This window comes from Pleurodeles waltl, chromosome 12 (assembly GCF_031143425.1).
Source record: "Pleurodeles waltl isolate 20211129_DDA chromosome 12, aPleWal1.hap1.20221129, whole genome shotgun sequence".
NCBI classification, from domain to species: Eukaryota; Metazoa; Chordata; class Amphibia; order Caudata; family Salamandridae; genus Pleurodeles; species Pleurodeles waltl.
The window spans coordinates 537,342,097-537,359,618 of NC_090451.1; the positions used below are offsets into that span (position 1 = coordinate 537,342,097).

At 41.1% G+C, this 17,522-nt stretch overlaps 1 protein-coding gene across 2 annotated transcripts in view; it reads right to left on the bottom strand.

Moving 5' to 3' along the window:
• Positions 1-14,566, bottom strand: part of GLG1 (golgi glycoprotein 1) — a 619,378-nt gene extending 604,812 nt beyond the window's left edge. For both annotated transcript variants that reach the window (XM_069217558.1, XM_069217559.1), the window contains exon 1: positions 14,236-14,566. In XM_069217558.1, coding sequence (XP_069073659.1) covers positions 14,236-14,526 — 291 coding nt within the window. In that variant the 5' untranslated portion in view covers positions 14,527-14,566. The remainder of the gene's footprint in view (positions 1-14,235) is intronic.
• Between the last annotated feature and the right edge of the window lie 2,956 nt (positions 14,567-17,522).

Below are 17,522 nucleotides of genomic sequence, written 5' to 3' on the forward strand. Positions count from 1 at the left end.
AAGGAGAGAAAAAAATACACACAACAATGCTTATTCGGGCGAAGGAAAAAAATAATTCCAAAAGAAAGGAACCCTTGTAAACCACAAACTCTCTCAAGACGTAAAACTCCACTTCCTAAAGTCCAGGGAAAAGTTGCTGCCAAACATTTAGTCTGGGTGTTTGATGTTTTCCTCATTGTATCAAATTTATCTTGGCTCAGCATGTCACGTATGTGTCCCAAAGCAACAACACTTCACATGTAAATGTATAGCAATTAGCAACCGGATTATTTTAGTTGACAGAGTAGGATACTGCAAGCTTATTGGTGGGTAGAGGGAACAAAATTATGACTTTATTAAACTTTGATATACTGTACTCGCACAGAACCACGTAAACAAATATTTCTTGGCAAAAAAGCATGTACTTGACAGCTTCAGCATAGCACGTGCTTTACCGTTCCCTGCAGTCTGGAAACACAGGCACTCCGTGTGCCGCTCATTGTATATTACTAGACTCGCCCTGTGGAGACAACAGCTGTGCTGTTCGATAATCTAGATTTGTTCAAGCAACTGTTCATACAAACACTTCCATTAGAAATAAATACAGGACAAACAGTCTGGGTAAAATCTGGTTTGTTTTTACTATTGAAAAATATACAACAACATTCCTCACCCAATGGATCACTAAATAAAACCATATCAAAAATGTCAGCTTTCAAACACCATTTGCTTTAAAAGATAATTGAAAACATGATGCTAACAGCTAGCCTACATGAAAAATGGCCAAACCAGTTTCGTCATGTGTGTGCGCTAAATTTGGATTTTAAATTGAAATTTAAATTGCCATTTGTAGCAGACAAGTGTCTAGTAAAGACTGACGGGAATGTGCCGAGTGAACTTCAAGCAAATAAGCAAGGGTTTCACTTCACTTTAAACACGCCAATAAGGCAAATGCAGAAACTAATGCTTAGAAAAGTACTTGGGAAAAAATGAGATCTGTGCAGCGTTTATTTTTATGCCTATATTGATTTACAGATCACTTACACAACATGTAAAATACTAGAGTAACAGCAAACAAAAGATTGAACCCTAAAGTTTGTATTGCTGTTAGAAGTGCACTCATCTCTACAGTAAGAGACCTCAGTCTCTCAGACACTGCTATCCAAACACGAAACCAAAAAAAACCAAGAAAAAAAAAAAAAACGCATCTGCATAGTATTCGGACATCTAAAATATCAAGTTGAAAAAACAAATGAAAGCTTGCAGGAAACAGCATCTGCCCATTTGTCCCACGACCATCAGGTTCAATTACAGACAGGTCAAGGTAATGGTGACCCGGGGTTCTTATCTCGCAATCTATTTATTAACAGCAGTCAGTGCACTTTGGTGGAATACCTGTACTTAACTTCAAGATGGAGTAGTGTTTATGCAGCCTGTTCTAATTTAGGATTAGCTCCTCACATACCGCAAACGTTTATGTTTTCTAGTACCAAGTTTTTAAACGCAACAACGCGAAACAATCAGTATCAGTACAGCATCCAAACTGCCCAGGCCATCTTAGTTTCTGGATTTATGGGACATACTTTACACATTGTTTAAGCAGAAACAGTTAAACACACCACAAAATGTGGGTACATAAAGCACAGCGGTTGAAGGCACAATTACTGCAATGCATATACTGAATACAGACTTTGTCTGTCCTCGTTAATGTGGGTCCTAGGGACTTTACAAAACAGTAAGAAATGGAGTTAGTTGGGGCACAAGAAAAAGGGGGGAATACTCTGTGCACTTTGGGGGCACTTATACGTAAGCAGAGCAAGATAATAGCTCACAGACCAGCAGAAAGCAAGTTTCTGTCTAGTGATCGTGAAACTTTTAAAAGTCTCAAATATGGGTGTCGGTTAAGGTTGGATGAGATATTAACTGTCAGAAAAGGAGCCAAAGAAACAGCATAGCTTGTGTTGGTATGGAGATGTTTGTGTGGGGAAGCGAACAATGGTATGGTCAGCATATCTGTCAACGTTTACACACTGTGGAGGGGGACAATGGGTGGGAAAGAACCAAGAATAAGAGAAGGGCCATAGCTTGGTCAGTGTGATTTGTGGGTGTGAATCTCTAATCACCCCCCTTCCCAAAAAAAGCAGTGGATCTCAGTATTAACGTGGTAGTTGACCAAGGTTCGGGGTGGGCTGGACCCATGAGGATCAGAGCGAGTACTAATTTGCATTGCCATTGGAAGAAAGCCATCCAACTGCCCACCCATTTAGAGTGGAAGTTCAGATTTTTTATTTTTAAAAAAACAGACATGGATGGTCAATGCCAGGTATACCCTGAGGTGTGGAACAAAGAGGGAAAGAAAAAAAAGAAAAAAGAAAAAAAAAAAAAAAAAAGCTACACTCCACTGGAAAGAACTGGTGTGGGGTTCATTGCCATGTCACATGTCAATACAAGAAGTGCACCATATCCTCAACAAAATAGCACAGTTCTGCTCTCTTCGTGTGCTGGTGCACTTTGGGCTGCCTAGCACCAACACAGGAATGGTCAGGATAGTTTTTGTGCAGGACTTCCTGAATCGAAACTTTCTTTGGAGGCTTGTTTTTCTTTGCAAGTGTGCAGAATACAGCACACACATGCAATGCTTTAAATGGGCCAGTACTCTCCGGTACTGAGTACCGGCACTTCTTTATTTTGAGAGGGAGAGTACCGGCATATCTCAGGAAAAACGTAATACTTTTAATTGGAGAGTACCGGCACTTCTCAGAAACAAGCAGGTACTCTATTACAGAGTACCTGCACTTCTATTTTTCCATTTAAAGCACTGCACACATGTAAAAAAGAAATAGAAAGGACACAAATATATTTTTCCTCAGGCAAGGAAGCTGGTTCTGGCACAAACCCATGCTATAACTGTAACTAAACGTTTGCATCAAAATCCATGGGTGGATGCACAGAAATGCCTAAGCACCACCTACCTAGAGCAAAGTAATGCAAGGCAGCGCAATGTGCTATGTTTCTTTTCTTTACATAGCCTTGCAAATTGACATTTGTTTGGTTTTGTAAATACCAAAAAGAAAGGAAAATAGTGAAGCAATGCTGACATAAAATCTTTGTATATCTGGGCTTACATATATTTAAGTTCCTGATCCAAACAATGAACAAGCTAAAACCTCTGTGTTAAAAGCAAGAAAACAAGAACAAGCATTTGCAATGCAACGGGTCTCGAGTTTGTTCGTGTTAGAGCTGACAGCGTTATAAACTCCTAACCTGACTTTTCACTGGTAAAAAAACCTATTGGCAAAAGTGCAGTTATGTACGTCACCTGAAAAAGTGCAATTAACTGTAACAGGGCCGATATTATGTAAAGCGCTCGAATTCTGCCAAGCGAGATCGCGCTGGGAAAATAGAGAAAAAGTAGTCCACGAGCCGGACAGAAAACAGCGAGCCTCACATGTTTTCTGTACTTGGTCGATGCGCTCGAAGAGGGCTATCCACCGGAAAAGGCATGACATGTGCATGCCTTCCACTAATGAAATCAAGCACATTTTAACAGGCAAGCCCACAAGCCAATAACAGGCACGGACGCGACGTGGACAGGGCTCCGAGCCCTATTTAATTACTAAAGCTTCTCGCTTTTCCGAAACGCATGCGACGCAGGCTCGACCCTAAAAACCAACAGACATACCAGACCTGACCGTGGGCCCCCAGACAACTATCAAGCTAAGAATGCATTCATTTGCGGGTAGGGTGCCGCACCCCCTTGAAGTTATGCCCCTGACTAAGAGGCTTCAGAAACTGTCGACTTCAGTGGCTGAAACCTGACAGTAATTGTAATGCTGTATATAAATAACTCCAACTGGGAGCTGAAGTTGCCAGGTATGCAAAGGCTTCTAACAAACGGATCCTGGGTCTATGGATCACAAGGATCAAGGTCAGAGTTAGGTAGGATGCTTGTTTCAGAAACAAGTGGGAAATAGTTATTCAATTTTACAAAAAGTCAGCAGAAGGCTGAGACCCACATGGCTATGGATACACAATCATTTAGAGGCACAAGACAAGCTGAGGGGTGAAAGTTGGAGTTAAAGTACGGTAGGGAATTTGGTGATGTGAATGAGCCCATGGATTAGCAGTTCAAAAAGGTAGTTTGAGAACCAGATAAAAGCAGATTCCGATACAACTAGCAGAGAAACAGTTAAAGCATAAGAGTGCTGTGAAACACTGTAGAGACCAATTTGTTGCACAATAGAGTTATCAGCCAGAGGTAAACACGGCAAGATGCCTATATGTGAAAAATGTTTAATCAACATATGCCGTGAGCTGCAGGTCATAAATTAGAATTGCAGTAAGACTGACCCAACCGTCCGCAGACCTACCAAGACACACTGTGTAGCTATTTGTTGCATAGTATTGGCTCCCAGTGAAGAGACGATATTATGTGGTGAGATGGAACTCTCTACTTGAATGCTGATGTGTCAATGGCTCTACATGGTTAAAATCCACTATGCATTTTAGGAGTTACCAAATGGCAACTTTAAAAGCCTTTGTTTCTTCCATTACTTACAGTGATGAGAGGCTTAATAGGGCACTGCAGCTCTAAGCCCCGCCCTCTGCAGTGCTGAGTAGTCAGTGATGAAGTAAAAGCCCTCCCCCAGAACAATACACATTTTCTAGGTTGGAAGGAATGCTCGATTGCATATAATGGAGCACCACTTCAAGATTAACAGTGGCATTTTTTCTTTAAAGAGCCTAGAAAAGAATGCTGCGTTAATAAACACTGAAAATAAATTATAACAACATGATACAAAGATGAGTAGTCCTAGCCCGAAGCATAACTAAAGCTGGGTCTGGTGACTCAGTGGATGAAAGCATCCACTCGGAGATATGCCCAGGACCCCACAACCTGTGGTTCAAACCCAAGCAGGTTCATTCAGCCTTTTATACTTTTGTGGTTGCTAAAATTAGCATCACTGAGATAGGTAACATCTGGTATTTATGCGCCAAGACACCGTGCGTGAACTTTACAGATACTTATGTTTGAACACGGTGCATAAATTAGGTTAGGCAATTAAAAGCAAGATGATTTTGAAAAAGAGGGAGCGGAGACAAATAGCAGTGCAATAGGCAGGAACAGCTAGCAAGGGTTTTTAGGCAGTAGTCAGACAACTGTGGATTTAAATGTTTTAGTATAGGTGTAGGAGATGAGCAGTTATTGAAAATGTTGCATGTCACAGCTCCTGGAACATTAATTCCTTGTGCAAAACAGCAAGTCTGATAAATCTGTACATAGTGATCCACACCACTGCATCCGAGCCAGGTGTCGTCTCTTCTTTTTGTTCCCCAATAAATAATACTACTGAAGCTTTATGCGCACACACACCTCTGTACTGTCACAAACTACTAATATTACAACACCACACCAACTACTGGCTGAACTACCAACATAATGGGCTATATCTAGGATATCTCCAGCCAAATGTGAACCACAATTAAGTGGTACCATTTCCTAAGGTCTTGAGATGTTGAGTTAGGTTTAACCATGCCTTTGTTTGGCTTATACCATATACCAAATGGCTACTGATAGGAGATGCAGCAAGAAGTCTCACAAATGTAGTCTTGGCTATGCTTGGGTGCCTGCGAGATTTACTCAGTCACCAGAAGTGTGGAATTAAATAAAATATCTACAATATATACTTGTTCATGGGACAAGCCGGTTAATAAATCTTCTTGCCTTGTTGAAAAACCTACTGGCCCTTTTGGTGCCATGTAGCGAAGCAACAAATTATGACAGCAATCCCATTATATAAAATCTGACAATAGCATCTCAGATTATGCCTGGGCTAATACTATAGTAGGGCTTTAATACTATCTACTTACTGGGGTTGGAGGTAGAAATAAGCAGTAGTTCAAAGGTTGGAAGGCCCTTTTGAGTCTGTGCGAAGCTGTTAACTTGCAGGTTTGGCAATGGACTCATGACAAAGGCAGAAGTAAAGCTTCTTCCATGGTTGGGGAGAAAAGAGGTTTGAGGGAAAGTGAACTTGTAAATGCGCAACAGATTTTCAGAGTACTAAATCTACACATGCATAGTTGCTTGGGCTAAAATACAGTCCACAAACACTTTCTAGTAGTACAATTTTCTGGTCTACTTCTGTAAATTCATGAAATACATTAATCTGCACAACTGCAAAGCCATATACCATGGATGCCCTGGTGACTTTCTTTAAGAAATGGGCCCCTATTTAAGTCTAGCGTTAGCCAAGATCTTTTGGTGTTATTAAAATTCTCTCTATCCATCTGCTAGTTTCACTATGAGTGATAGCAATCTGCTCATTCACAAGGAGCATATCGGCACACAAAGTAATTTTGTTCAGTGCCAGAAACTACTGTGTGTTTTTTTTTATTTTATTTTTTTAGACCAAATAATATTTTTTGCCAATGTCTGTTACAGTGTCAAAGGCTCTGCATCTCCCACTTGGTGCACCGATTTTCCATTGTGAATATTTTTTGGAAATACTAGCATGCATCAATACATTTGACTAAACGATGCTTCAAAGAAGTGGTACCTAAAATTTCACAGTAGTTTAACAAAACATTTTCCTAGTTGTATTTTTATGGACCATTTATTTTGAAAGCAAAGAATCATCAATCTTGCTTTCAAGCTTCAGCAAATATTTGCATTTAATCATAGAGCATTTCTGGAGTTCTATACATAGCCTCTTATTGTTAAAAACGGTGCAAAAGTGTGTACACTTTTTTTTTTTTACTGGAACCACAGTCTAGTGCAGTCCAAGCTTACAACATTTACAGCACTCCTTCTCATAACAGAGGCTTTGCATCAAGGAACCATAAATACAACTTCAAACAGCATTAACATATGAGCACACATTTTACCTTAACTGTTGACAATTCTCGTCCGTACTCCATAATGTAAACTACAGCCAAAGGGTTTGTGCTGCAGGGGTTGGGTCTACTTGTCCCAAGAACAAAGTAAATATGAAATCTTGTTGTCCTTGGCCTCAAACAATATGTCCTGGGCCCAGGCTATAGGAATTCCACACCTGGTCATACATGGTCTGTTACACGCACACACAATTAGCCAGTGCTGCTCAATTAAGGTCCCGCACCACACAAAAAACTCCTGAGTCATGCTCACAAGACACCCAACCAAACTTGACATGGGTGACATCCAGCCACCTAAAATGTAGTGGAGATACAAAAAGGAATCACCATTGCTGTCCCAAGTTAAGAACTTGGGGGTGATTTTCAATGCTAATCTTTCCTTTAGAGATCAGATAATCAAAACACCTCTACGTTTTTCTTATCCTCGAGGACTTTAAGAGAAATTCTTCCTTTCATTTCTTATGATCTGCAGAAATCAGTGGTGAATGCATTGGTATTGTCCAGGCTGGACCATTTTAAGGCTCTTTATCGGGGAACTCAGCAGCACTTTTTGAATAAACTCCAGCTTCTGCTTAACACAGCAGCTCGTCTCTTCAAAAAAATATCCAAATATCAATTAGTCTCTCAGGCCTTAGTGGAGTTTCACTGGATACCCGTTTAGAAACAAGTTGCTTTAAGGCACTATGTATGGCATATAAATAAATCCCTTCATGGAACAGGCCCAGAATATCAGAGGAAAAATTTCACATGGTACACACCATGAAGAATCTTGCGCTCAGCTTTATCTAAAAAGTTACTACTCCTAAATGGAACAAGGGATCCTGAAGTGGTAGGAGTTTTGTCTACTCCACATACAAGTTGTGGAATAAACTCCCTTGGGATCTCAAGAATCAGCAAGATCTCAGCTGTTTCAGAAAACACCACATGTCCTGGCTTTTTTTTGCTCCTTCAATAATTTTGGTACTTAAACTCAATACATGCTAGTGCTGAGACGCCTTCGGGCATTTGCATGCTTAAAAAATATTGTCTATTATGTTGCCACGTGACAATTGGTGATTTAAAAAAAAAATAAAAAAAATAAACACCGCAGGTGTTCTGCGGACTAACGAAATTCTCCAAAGCAACAAAAATAAAAATAATCTAATTGTGTCCTCTGGGTTCCCACTGTGAGCACCAGGTTTATGTCGCTCTGAAAAGGAAAGATCCCCTAGGTGCATATACTTACCTTAACCTATCCTGTCGTTTTACTTCAGTCTAAAAGAAGGCCACTCACAAATCAAAACCATTGGCAAAGTCACTAGCCTGATTACTGTGCCAACGCTTGAAAACTCGGGCATTCACATATACTCTTAACATTGACTGCAAGCACAAATGCTGTTCATAACATTAGAGCATGCCATGCTATATTTGCCAATGCATTACAAATGTATCCAACAATATGTTTTGCAAAGAATGCAGGTAATAAAGAATTCAATGTAACAACGTGTAAAGATGGAGTGAGTACCATTCAAATGTACAAAAGTCTCTCATACGTCTCAAAAGAAGCACTTCCTGGAATGCGGAATGGTACCGTCAATCAGTCATTATGGTATTAACACAGGAAGTGACTAGCATTAGCTGAGAATATATGCATTTAAAAATTAGAACAAAGGTCTTAGCCAAAAATGCTATGCAATAACACCAAAGAAGGATAATTAAGAAGATAAGAAGACTTAACCAGATAATTAATCAATGGATACATGAAGCAGAAGAGTGGATACTGGGGTGTGCCATGAATGGACAGTGTTGAGACAGGAGCATAGGAGAGAGAGAGAGAGAAACAAAAAAAAAAAAAAAATGCAAGGTCATGTCCATAGATGTATTTTAAATGCAAATGAGGGTGCTTGCAAGAAACTGGTCACATTTTCAAGAGGCCAGCGGTACAAACTAAGAACCTAAACGGGTGGAGGGGCAGAGGACAAAAAGGCAATGAGAACAAGTATTGGCATACCGGAAAGTTTTTGCTAGCCCTCGGAGTCCCAAATAAAACACATTAAAACAATTTGATAAAATGAAAAACAATTAAAAATGATGTCTTTGTCAATACAGAGAATCAGAGTGAAATAATTTAAAGAGTAATGACCCCATCTGCTTTTTAAACATTCCCTTATGCAATGAGATGCAAGTATTCCATATGAGGAAGGCTGCCCCAAACGACTGACAAAAAGAGGTGAGGGGAAATTTTCCAATGTGTGGAGGTCAAAAGTAATTGTTTTCAATAGGTGCTGTTGGTAGGTAAGCTGTAGAGATAGCAGTCCACCCGCCACCCAGAAATTTTTTTTAAAAACTGCAATATTGTGTGCATATCCAAGATGGCACCCGGACAGTAGCAGTTCACAGAGCTCCACTGTCAGATCAGTAAAATTGGCAGAGACTGGGCCATACCCGCGCTGGTGACCAGAGGTGCTGCCTTCGGAACAATTTAAGTTGGGGGCACAACATGCACTGAAGCAACGAGGCTCCGCAGCCTACCTGATCTTAAAATGGCAGCCATCTGGAGCTAACTGCAGAAAGGCCTAACCATTACGCGTGACACCGCACGCCACAACTTTTTCTGCCAGAGGCCTTGGCCCAAGCGACAGACCAGCTCCAGAGTCACAAACTATGCTTGTGGAACACGATTGTTCCATGATCACGAAGCTGCACTGGTGAGCGAAGCAGCAGAGGGCACATCAGGCCTCGAAAAATCATTAAAATGTTACTAGACCCGCAGGTTGTGTAGCTTGAATAATCTACTCGACCAAACTAATGTCCTCCACCCAGAAAAGGGTTTAAAAAATTGCATGGTCATAGGCAAATATTGTATTTTTTTTGTATCTTTTTCTTCATTCTCACATACGGGTGCCCCTTCAAATATGCGAATTCAGCATTTCTGCTGTTAAAAAAAATCCTTGTGTGATTAAACATAACTTTTGCTGCAGGCATAATAAATCTAGCCCACATATAGGGTACACATGATCCATGTATGACTTGCCTCTTAGGGTACGAATAGCTTTGCCATTAGGGCAGAAGTGATTCTAAGTTTTTGTTTAAACACTCACTTTTAAGAAATATATTACTAAAGCATGATGTGGTAGCGTACTGTCATTTACGTACAGTACATTCCCAAGAAATGTCCAAAAACCTTCACTGATAAAACTATATAGTGAATTACCAATAATCTGAAAATTGGGTTTCAGAAAACATTTATCATTTGCACATCACTAAGTAAAATGTTCTGACTTTTCTTCATCCTATTAAAATATTTTTTCCAATCACACAGAAGTACAGAAAATGGTCCTTCACAGTTACTGAAATATTTTGAAGTGTTTGTAAAGTTGACTTAGTTATATAAATGTTGTGGATTAGGAAAAACCCGACATAAACAGCCTTTCATTTCACATAGGTCAGAAAGTTCACCATAAAAAAATCCTGGAACTCTGCAGTCACAAAGAAAAGTATTTGCATTACAAGAAAACAAACTGACTTTTGACCTCTGTCTCTGAACACCGAGACAGTGTGAGAAGAATAAGATTTAAAAGGCATCTTAATTGCTAATTCAGCTTGTGACTGGAAAGAACATCTGTTCTTTGTCCACTTGTTAGAAGGGGCAAGTGGGATCTAAAAAATAGCTCACCCTCATAAAAAGTGGTCGAGTAGATTTTTTTGACCCCTGCTTATGATACGGCAGAAAGCACGAGACGGACTGCCCTGGGGGATATTAACCAAACAACGCAGCTCTGACACTCTTAAATTGCAGCACCACACTTGGTGGTGGGGTGGAACAACAGAGAACGGACATGGTCACACAATACTGAGGTGCCTGGGTGGACAAGAGCACCACCTACTGTTGACTGGATAGCGAACTCACCAAGAGGCTCCGCCACTGTGGCCCCTACCTATGCTGTACATGGCGTAGCCTTCCTTGCCCTGATCGTGGATGGTGAATCCCTGTGGGTGCAATAGGCAACGTGGAAAGCCCTGGAGGTGAGTGTTGCGTGACTTCAAGTTGCACACTCCAGCACAGTTGCAACCACTGACTTTGGCACTGCTGGTTGGACCGGGCCTCCTGGCCTGGATGGACAGGTAACTGTTGGGCCACTAGTGGAGTGACTGGTCCTCTGCGCTAACATTAAAACCTTGAAGGTGAGAGACAATGATTGGAGGCTGACGGAATAACACCTGTGGTATCATGGGGGTGGCAGACATTGAACTATAGGTGCCTACTCGGGGAAGGCTATGGCGGGCCTACAGACCCACAAGAAAGACACCTCCGTTAGGGATCTGCTTGCCAAGCCAATTGTGTGTGTGGGGGGAGTGGATCAGCAGTAAAGGTACCCAACCTTCTCTCTTTCTCTATGCTATCCTTTCTTCCTATTGTTAATCACCAGCAAGTGGTTGTAGATGAGATGCTTTGTACTGTTTCATAATTATTTCCAAACTCAATAAATAAATAAAAAGATTTACACCTAAATTACAATATTGTTCTGGTCATGCCCATCCACTAACTAGACTTGGAGCCACTCTTTCTTTCCTAGGTCACCCAACCATGGTACAGATCAAAAGCTGAGCAATGGAACAGTTCTGATATTCAATTACGCCCAAAAGCTGTGAGCAGCTCAAATTGGCAAAACCAAAGATACGTAAGAAATGTAATTATGGCAGAAAGGAAGCATAGTTCAGTTAGAATGCTCATGATCGATCCAATGATCGAGTTTAGAACCAATAGCGAGATGTACTACGTTTTTGTGTTTGTGAATCATGTGATTTGCAAAAACTCAGGGTCTGGGAATGCAAAAACCCTTTCTAATCTCCTAAACCATTTTGTGATTCAGTGAAGATTTTCCAATTCGAAAAATCACCTGCAGAGTCACAATTTAGAAGTGGTATGTTTTAGGTGTTAATTCAAAATTGAGAGTCTGGATAATGTATTAATGGTTGGCAATTCCAGTCATAACCAGTTGCTCAGTTAGTCTCTCAGGCTGGGATGGTAAATGATTTGCATAGCAGAATAGGGACCCCTTTGGATCCTATTCCCCACTGGGAATCTCTGAGGCAATTCCACAGAGAGTGGAAATCTGATTACTAAAAAAAAAGTAAAAAAATAAAATAAATCACAGGGATGGTGGTTTAGTGTCTCTTGCGGGCCACCATAACTGGTAGCCAATCACAGAAAGTTGTATTAGGGAGTTTATTCTACAAAAAACAGTTTTCATATTCGCAAACTGACCTATTCTCTATTTGCACGACTTTTTGCAAATCCAATCTAAGGCATCAGCTCCCCCCCTCAACCAGAACAATGACGGAGTTTTCGCAACTAGTGGTAATTAAGATGCGAGTTTCAAAAAACAAACTTTTTGTGGTCCATGGCTCTCTTCCTGAGGAATGCCCATTGGTATTCCATGCTGTGGGCACTCAAGGGGCTGGGGAGTTTCAGGCCACTTTACCCCAAACGAAGCACATGCAATAGTGAGAAGGTTGAGAACCTACTTTCATATAGGATTTTTGAACGCGCAATTTATAACGTGAGATTAATACTCCGAGACACGTTGGTGAATCCAAGTCTGTTTATTATTGTCCTTTTTGGCCTGGAGATCTTGGAAGCTTGTAGATGTCCTTTTTTAATGAATACTTATAGGCTTCAAACCGGACAGCCAACACATGTTTCACCCCCTAGTGGTGAACACACCTGGGGCTTTTTCAAGGCAAATGGTGTTCAAAAGGAATACATTATTAGGGTCCGTCAGAGTGATCAAGATTATGGCCACTAAAAGTAACGGACTGAATCCCTCTGTTGCGGCGTTCTAGTGACACGCCATGTTTGTTGAGTAAACATGCAAGTTTCGTCGGGAGATGTAGAAGTCCTCGGGAGCAAAACACAAGCTCCTTCTATAAACTCCAAATATAAAATCACAATGTCACTTCATAAGATAAGCTTTTTTGAGCCAGAAATGCATGCCTTCTTAAAAATGATTTGCATTGTTAGCAATTGCATATGCATCTGTATTCCAGGCACGAGTGGATTTGGGTGAAATGGAAGTATCTAGCTGTTGGATATAAGTTTATTTTAAACAGTTCAGGTATACAACAAGCTCTCCCTGTAAGCTCGATATATAAAAGCATAACGTCACTATATAAGACAGGCATTTTTGGCCAGGAATGCATGTGCCCTTAAACAATTTGTACTGTTTACCGTTTGTTTAAGCAGCTGAAACTCCATGCAAGAATAGATTTGGGAGAAATATAAGCTTTCAGCTGTTGTATATTAAATTAGTTAAAAGAAACATATTCAACAGGCACACTGTCACGTTAGAGGATAGGCAACTTTAGTTAGGAAAGCAGTTTTCTTCATATTGAATATAACCAACTATGCATGACTAGGGGTTTAACTGCAGGTAACGGCCAAATTAGCTTGATTTTAAGTACTCTACTTATCCTTATTATGGCGACTTAACTGAGTGCAAATGAAAAGCCATAGTTCAAAAAAAAAAAAAAATATATATATATATATATACATATATGTGTGTGTGTGTATGTTTTATATTTTATGTTATCTCAATGTAATGCAATTGTAAAAGCAGAACGCTCTTAAGACTTACTGTCCTCAGTTACACCATGACACAGTTATCTTTGTAACCTATTTTGCACGAGCAGCTCTACTCGCCGAACCTTGTTCCTAGAACTTAGCCAAGCATCCTCTGCTACTCAACAAGGTGCAGCGCAACTTCATGAAGACAGTACATATCGCAATCTTAATGTAGGTTACGTATCTCAAATCCTCTGTAGACCGGTGCAGTGTTGCAGACCACCGATTTATGAGCTCTCTGACGTCACTGCCAGAGCAAAGTCTCACTCGAGCATAACACTCGCACCCTCCGGCGAGGATTCACACTCGGGAAGTCTAACACGGGACATTAACAGTAAGGAGACCATGCAGCTTCTGTTCAATTTTATCGTATGGTCCTTCGAATCACAACTATGCTAAAGTAGAGCTTTAGTCAACTCTAAGAACAGCCCATCATTTGCCTCTCTGAACCGATGTCTACTCGCGACTTGCCATCTGACAACACTACTGTACCCCTTTATCATCGGAAGCTACTGGACAACACCCAGCCGGACTAATCCTAGTTATAACAAGAAGATTACTAAAAGGGGTAACACGAAGGTGGGGTCAGCTACGACTGGGATTATAGTGGGGCAGAATGTCAAACTTGGAGCCGGTTGCTGTTGTGTGGTGCCCCAGGTTTACGAGGAATACAACTATGAACAGCAACTGCCCTGTGTTTTAACGAAGCACACGCACTGCAGGGATAGCCAGGTCACTAGTAATCCTGACACACTCACCTCTCGCACGTCCTGTAGGCATTCGAGCACCGCAAGGTTGTTGTTCCACGTCTTCCTTGGGCAGACACGGCTCACGTCCTCCCGGCAGGCCTCATCCTCAGACAGCTTCCATCCTCCGGGCCCGCGCCTCACCGGGGACACGACAACTTGCGGCTGCTGGGGCTGTTGTGCTGCCGCGCCCCCGGCCTGCAGGACGTCTACTGGTAAGCCATCCCCGCGTACCATCAGCACCCACACCCCGCATAACAGTAGCAGCGCCCACAGCTCCATCCCACGTCTACAAGCCGACATCTTGGAACCAGCCACTGACGCAAAGGGAGGTGGGAGAATGAGTGACGTAGTCCTTATTTGAGAATGCAAAGTGACGTAGGCGGAAGGAGAAGGTACAATGCTGAAAATCGACTTCGAGATAGTGTAACTGGCAGCCATTTTACAGTGTATTCGGTCTCGGGCAAACCTGGAGCAAGAAAACACAAAAAATCGCAAACCTTTGAGTTTAGGTTTCAGTATGTAGTTACAGCACGACTCTCAGATTTCACAATGCTGCGATCGAGCTCGCATTGCAATCGTAATGGTGTGTAGTCACAGTCAGTGAAACAGAACATTTTAGAAAACGCAACGCGCTCGCCATCTTTGAATGAACGTCCTGTCTCACAGGTGATATATAAAAACATTATCTGTTACTGTCAGCGTTCTGAAAGCAGTGCAGTGCATTTGACAAAGGAGAGCTACAGAGTAGCAGCCGTTTATTATGGTTGTCTTACTAACTATGTAACCGCCAGTAAGATTTATCGTTGCTGTGCCAACCTTACTTTCTTGCGATTCCTGAAAGGAGGCGGGATTGCATCTTGATATTATAAATGCTGTGTTGAAATATTTAAATACATTTGGCACAGCCTAGAACACTTGGGTCGGCCAGTTCTCAGTTACATAGCCAAGCGACATTTGATAGTCCTGCCAATTTTGTTCAGAGTGTGTTCTTTTAAGAGATGTGTACGGGAGCTTACTAGGATTCTCATTTGGTAGTCCTTGGTATTGATTCAAATCACCTTCTCACATAAAATTAACCAAAACACTTACAATGTAAGTGTGGAGTCTCAGTAGGCACTGTCTGGAGTAAACGAGATAAAAGGTGGGTTATCTTCGAGACGGGATTCGTTTTGTTTACATTCACCGGCGGAGAGAGGCTGTTTATTTCTCTGAACTGGAGATAATATCGAGAACCAGTAAAAGCCTCTTCTTCCAAGGCAAGATTTGTTTGTGCCTGGTCCTTCCAGGAACAGCCCAAGTTTCCCACGCATAGCTGCCACGTTTTCAGTGTGCTTACGTGTGAATTTCCCATGTTCTCTGTGTTCTTATGTGTGTCATTTGAATGCTTATGTGTGACACTCAAAGTGACGGATTAGTGCAAGTAGAACAAAACAAGTCCATCCATGTAATTGCAGTCATTTCCCAAAATAACTCCTTCTGTATGACGTAAAATCTTGAAAAAGGAATAAGGCACCTTAATGCTATATATGTGTGTCGGCAGTAGCAGTCTTGTAAATTCAGGTGAAGACCTGGCAGTCCGGCCAACACTCCGTGGAGAAACTGTTGATGGGAACCCAACAAATGTGGTCCATGTCGTTTCTCCGGGGCTTAGCCTTCAACTCACAAAATTACCTGCATTTCAGTCAACTTATCCACTGCCCCCTAAAAGCTTTAGTCGTATCTATCAGTCTGTCAATGATAATACACTGCGTCAAGTAAATGAGCTAGGATTAAACATCTACTTTCAATTCAAGTTGGTCATCTGATGAGAAGCTAAACTGGCATCACCCAGCTCCAATAAAGCAGCGAGAAGACAACCCCCACACTGTCGCCCATAAATAGAGCAGACATCATCACCCATATAGTATTGCCAGACAGAATTTTCCATAGCACTTCTTTTCCACCAGGAATTACAAAAGAATATGTCTTGACTACAGCATAGGTCTTTCTATTGAGATGTGCCCCACACAATGACTTTCAAAATGGTGACCCTTTCCTGGTCAAGGCTGGTAGCTAGAGGCTATTTAAATACAAACTACTTGGAATATGCTGCCATTCCTCCCAGATATCCCAAAAAATATAACTTCAGTTTTTACTCTCCTTACACAAACAAGTATATACAGCATGTTATTTTGCTTCACCATGAATTCAAACATCTTGCTAAAGTTACCCTCTCAGGCCCAAGAGGTCATCAATACGACAAGCATACAGCATGATGCCACTGGCACACCAAAGTAGATGGAGTATACATAATTGTGTGAGACTGACAGACAGGTGACAATGGGTGACAATGAACTTCCAGTGGGGATAGCCAGCACGTCAGGAAGTCAAACCATTATGATAGTGCAAACTCCATTACCTCAAGCAGAAATTCTAGTGGTGCCTCTGAAAGGCAAGTGAGCAGACTCAGTCACATGTCCTGTCACAAATATCAGTTTTTTATGCTGAGGTGTCAGTAACCCGTAGCAGCTCAGCATTAGCTTTTTAGAGACAGCAAGCCAAAAGAGTCAGTGAAATACTACAGTAGTGACAACAAATGAATGCTCAACTCAGTCAGGATGTTATTGTACAAAGAATACAAATCAAAAGAGCATGTGATGTCTGTGATTAAATCATGAGTAGGGAATGTACAGACTGGGAGGAGCTGAGAAAGCCGTAAAACATTTGTTTTAGTCAGTAGGAGTAATACTGGAGACAGTGACAAGAAAAGTTGCAGGGGAACTGAGTACACTACTTGGATCTAAACAGATAGAGAGAGCAACAGTAAATACAATATTCCATCTGAAGCTATGGGGCTTGCCCAAATTTCAGCATGTTACCAAGCTCTTTTTACCTTTTGGGTTATTTACCAATCACTCTAAATTAGACCATTACTGTTATTTTTTCATGTTGATCATGAGTATAAGTTTTTACCTGGTTTCTATTAAAACATTCATTTTAATTTTAAACCCTGCCCTGCCTCTTCCGTTTAAAAAAATGCTATTTACAGTAGCTCAAGTGGTCCCAGTGAGGCACAGAACTTGCTACCTTTAAAGTGTCTAATGAGCAGTTGGCAAAATGTGTCAGTTAAGGAAATGTTTATAAAATATAATGCATGTTCCATTGATAAAGCTCATCAACTATTATTCTTCCCAGAACATGAAATTACATGATCAATAATTTTTAAGTTTTTTAAAATGCTTTTAAGTGTGTTTTGACGTGTAGTAGTCGTGTTTTTGATAAATGGTGAGCGGACTTCTTTGGAGATCCTAATCCTT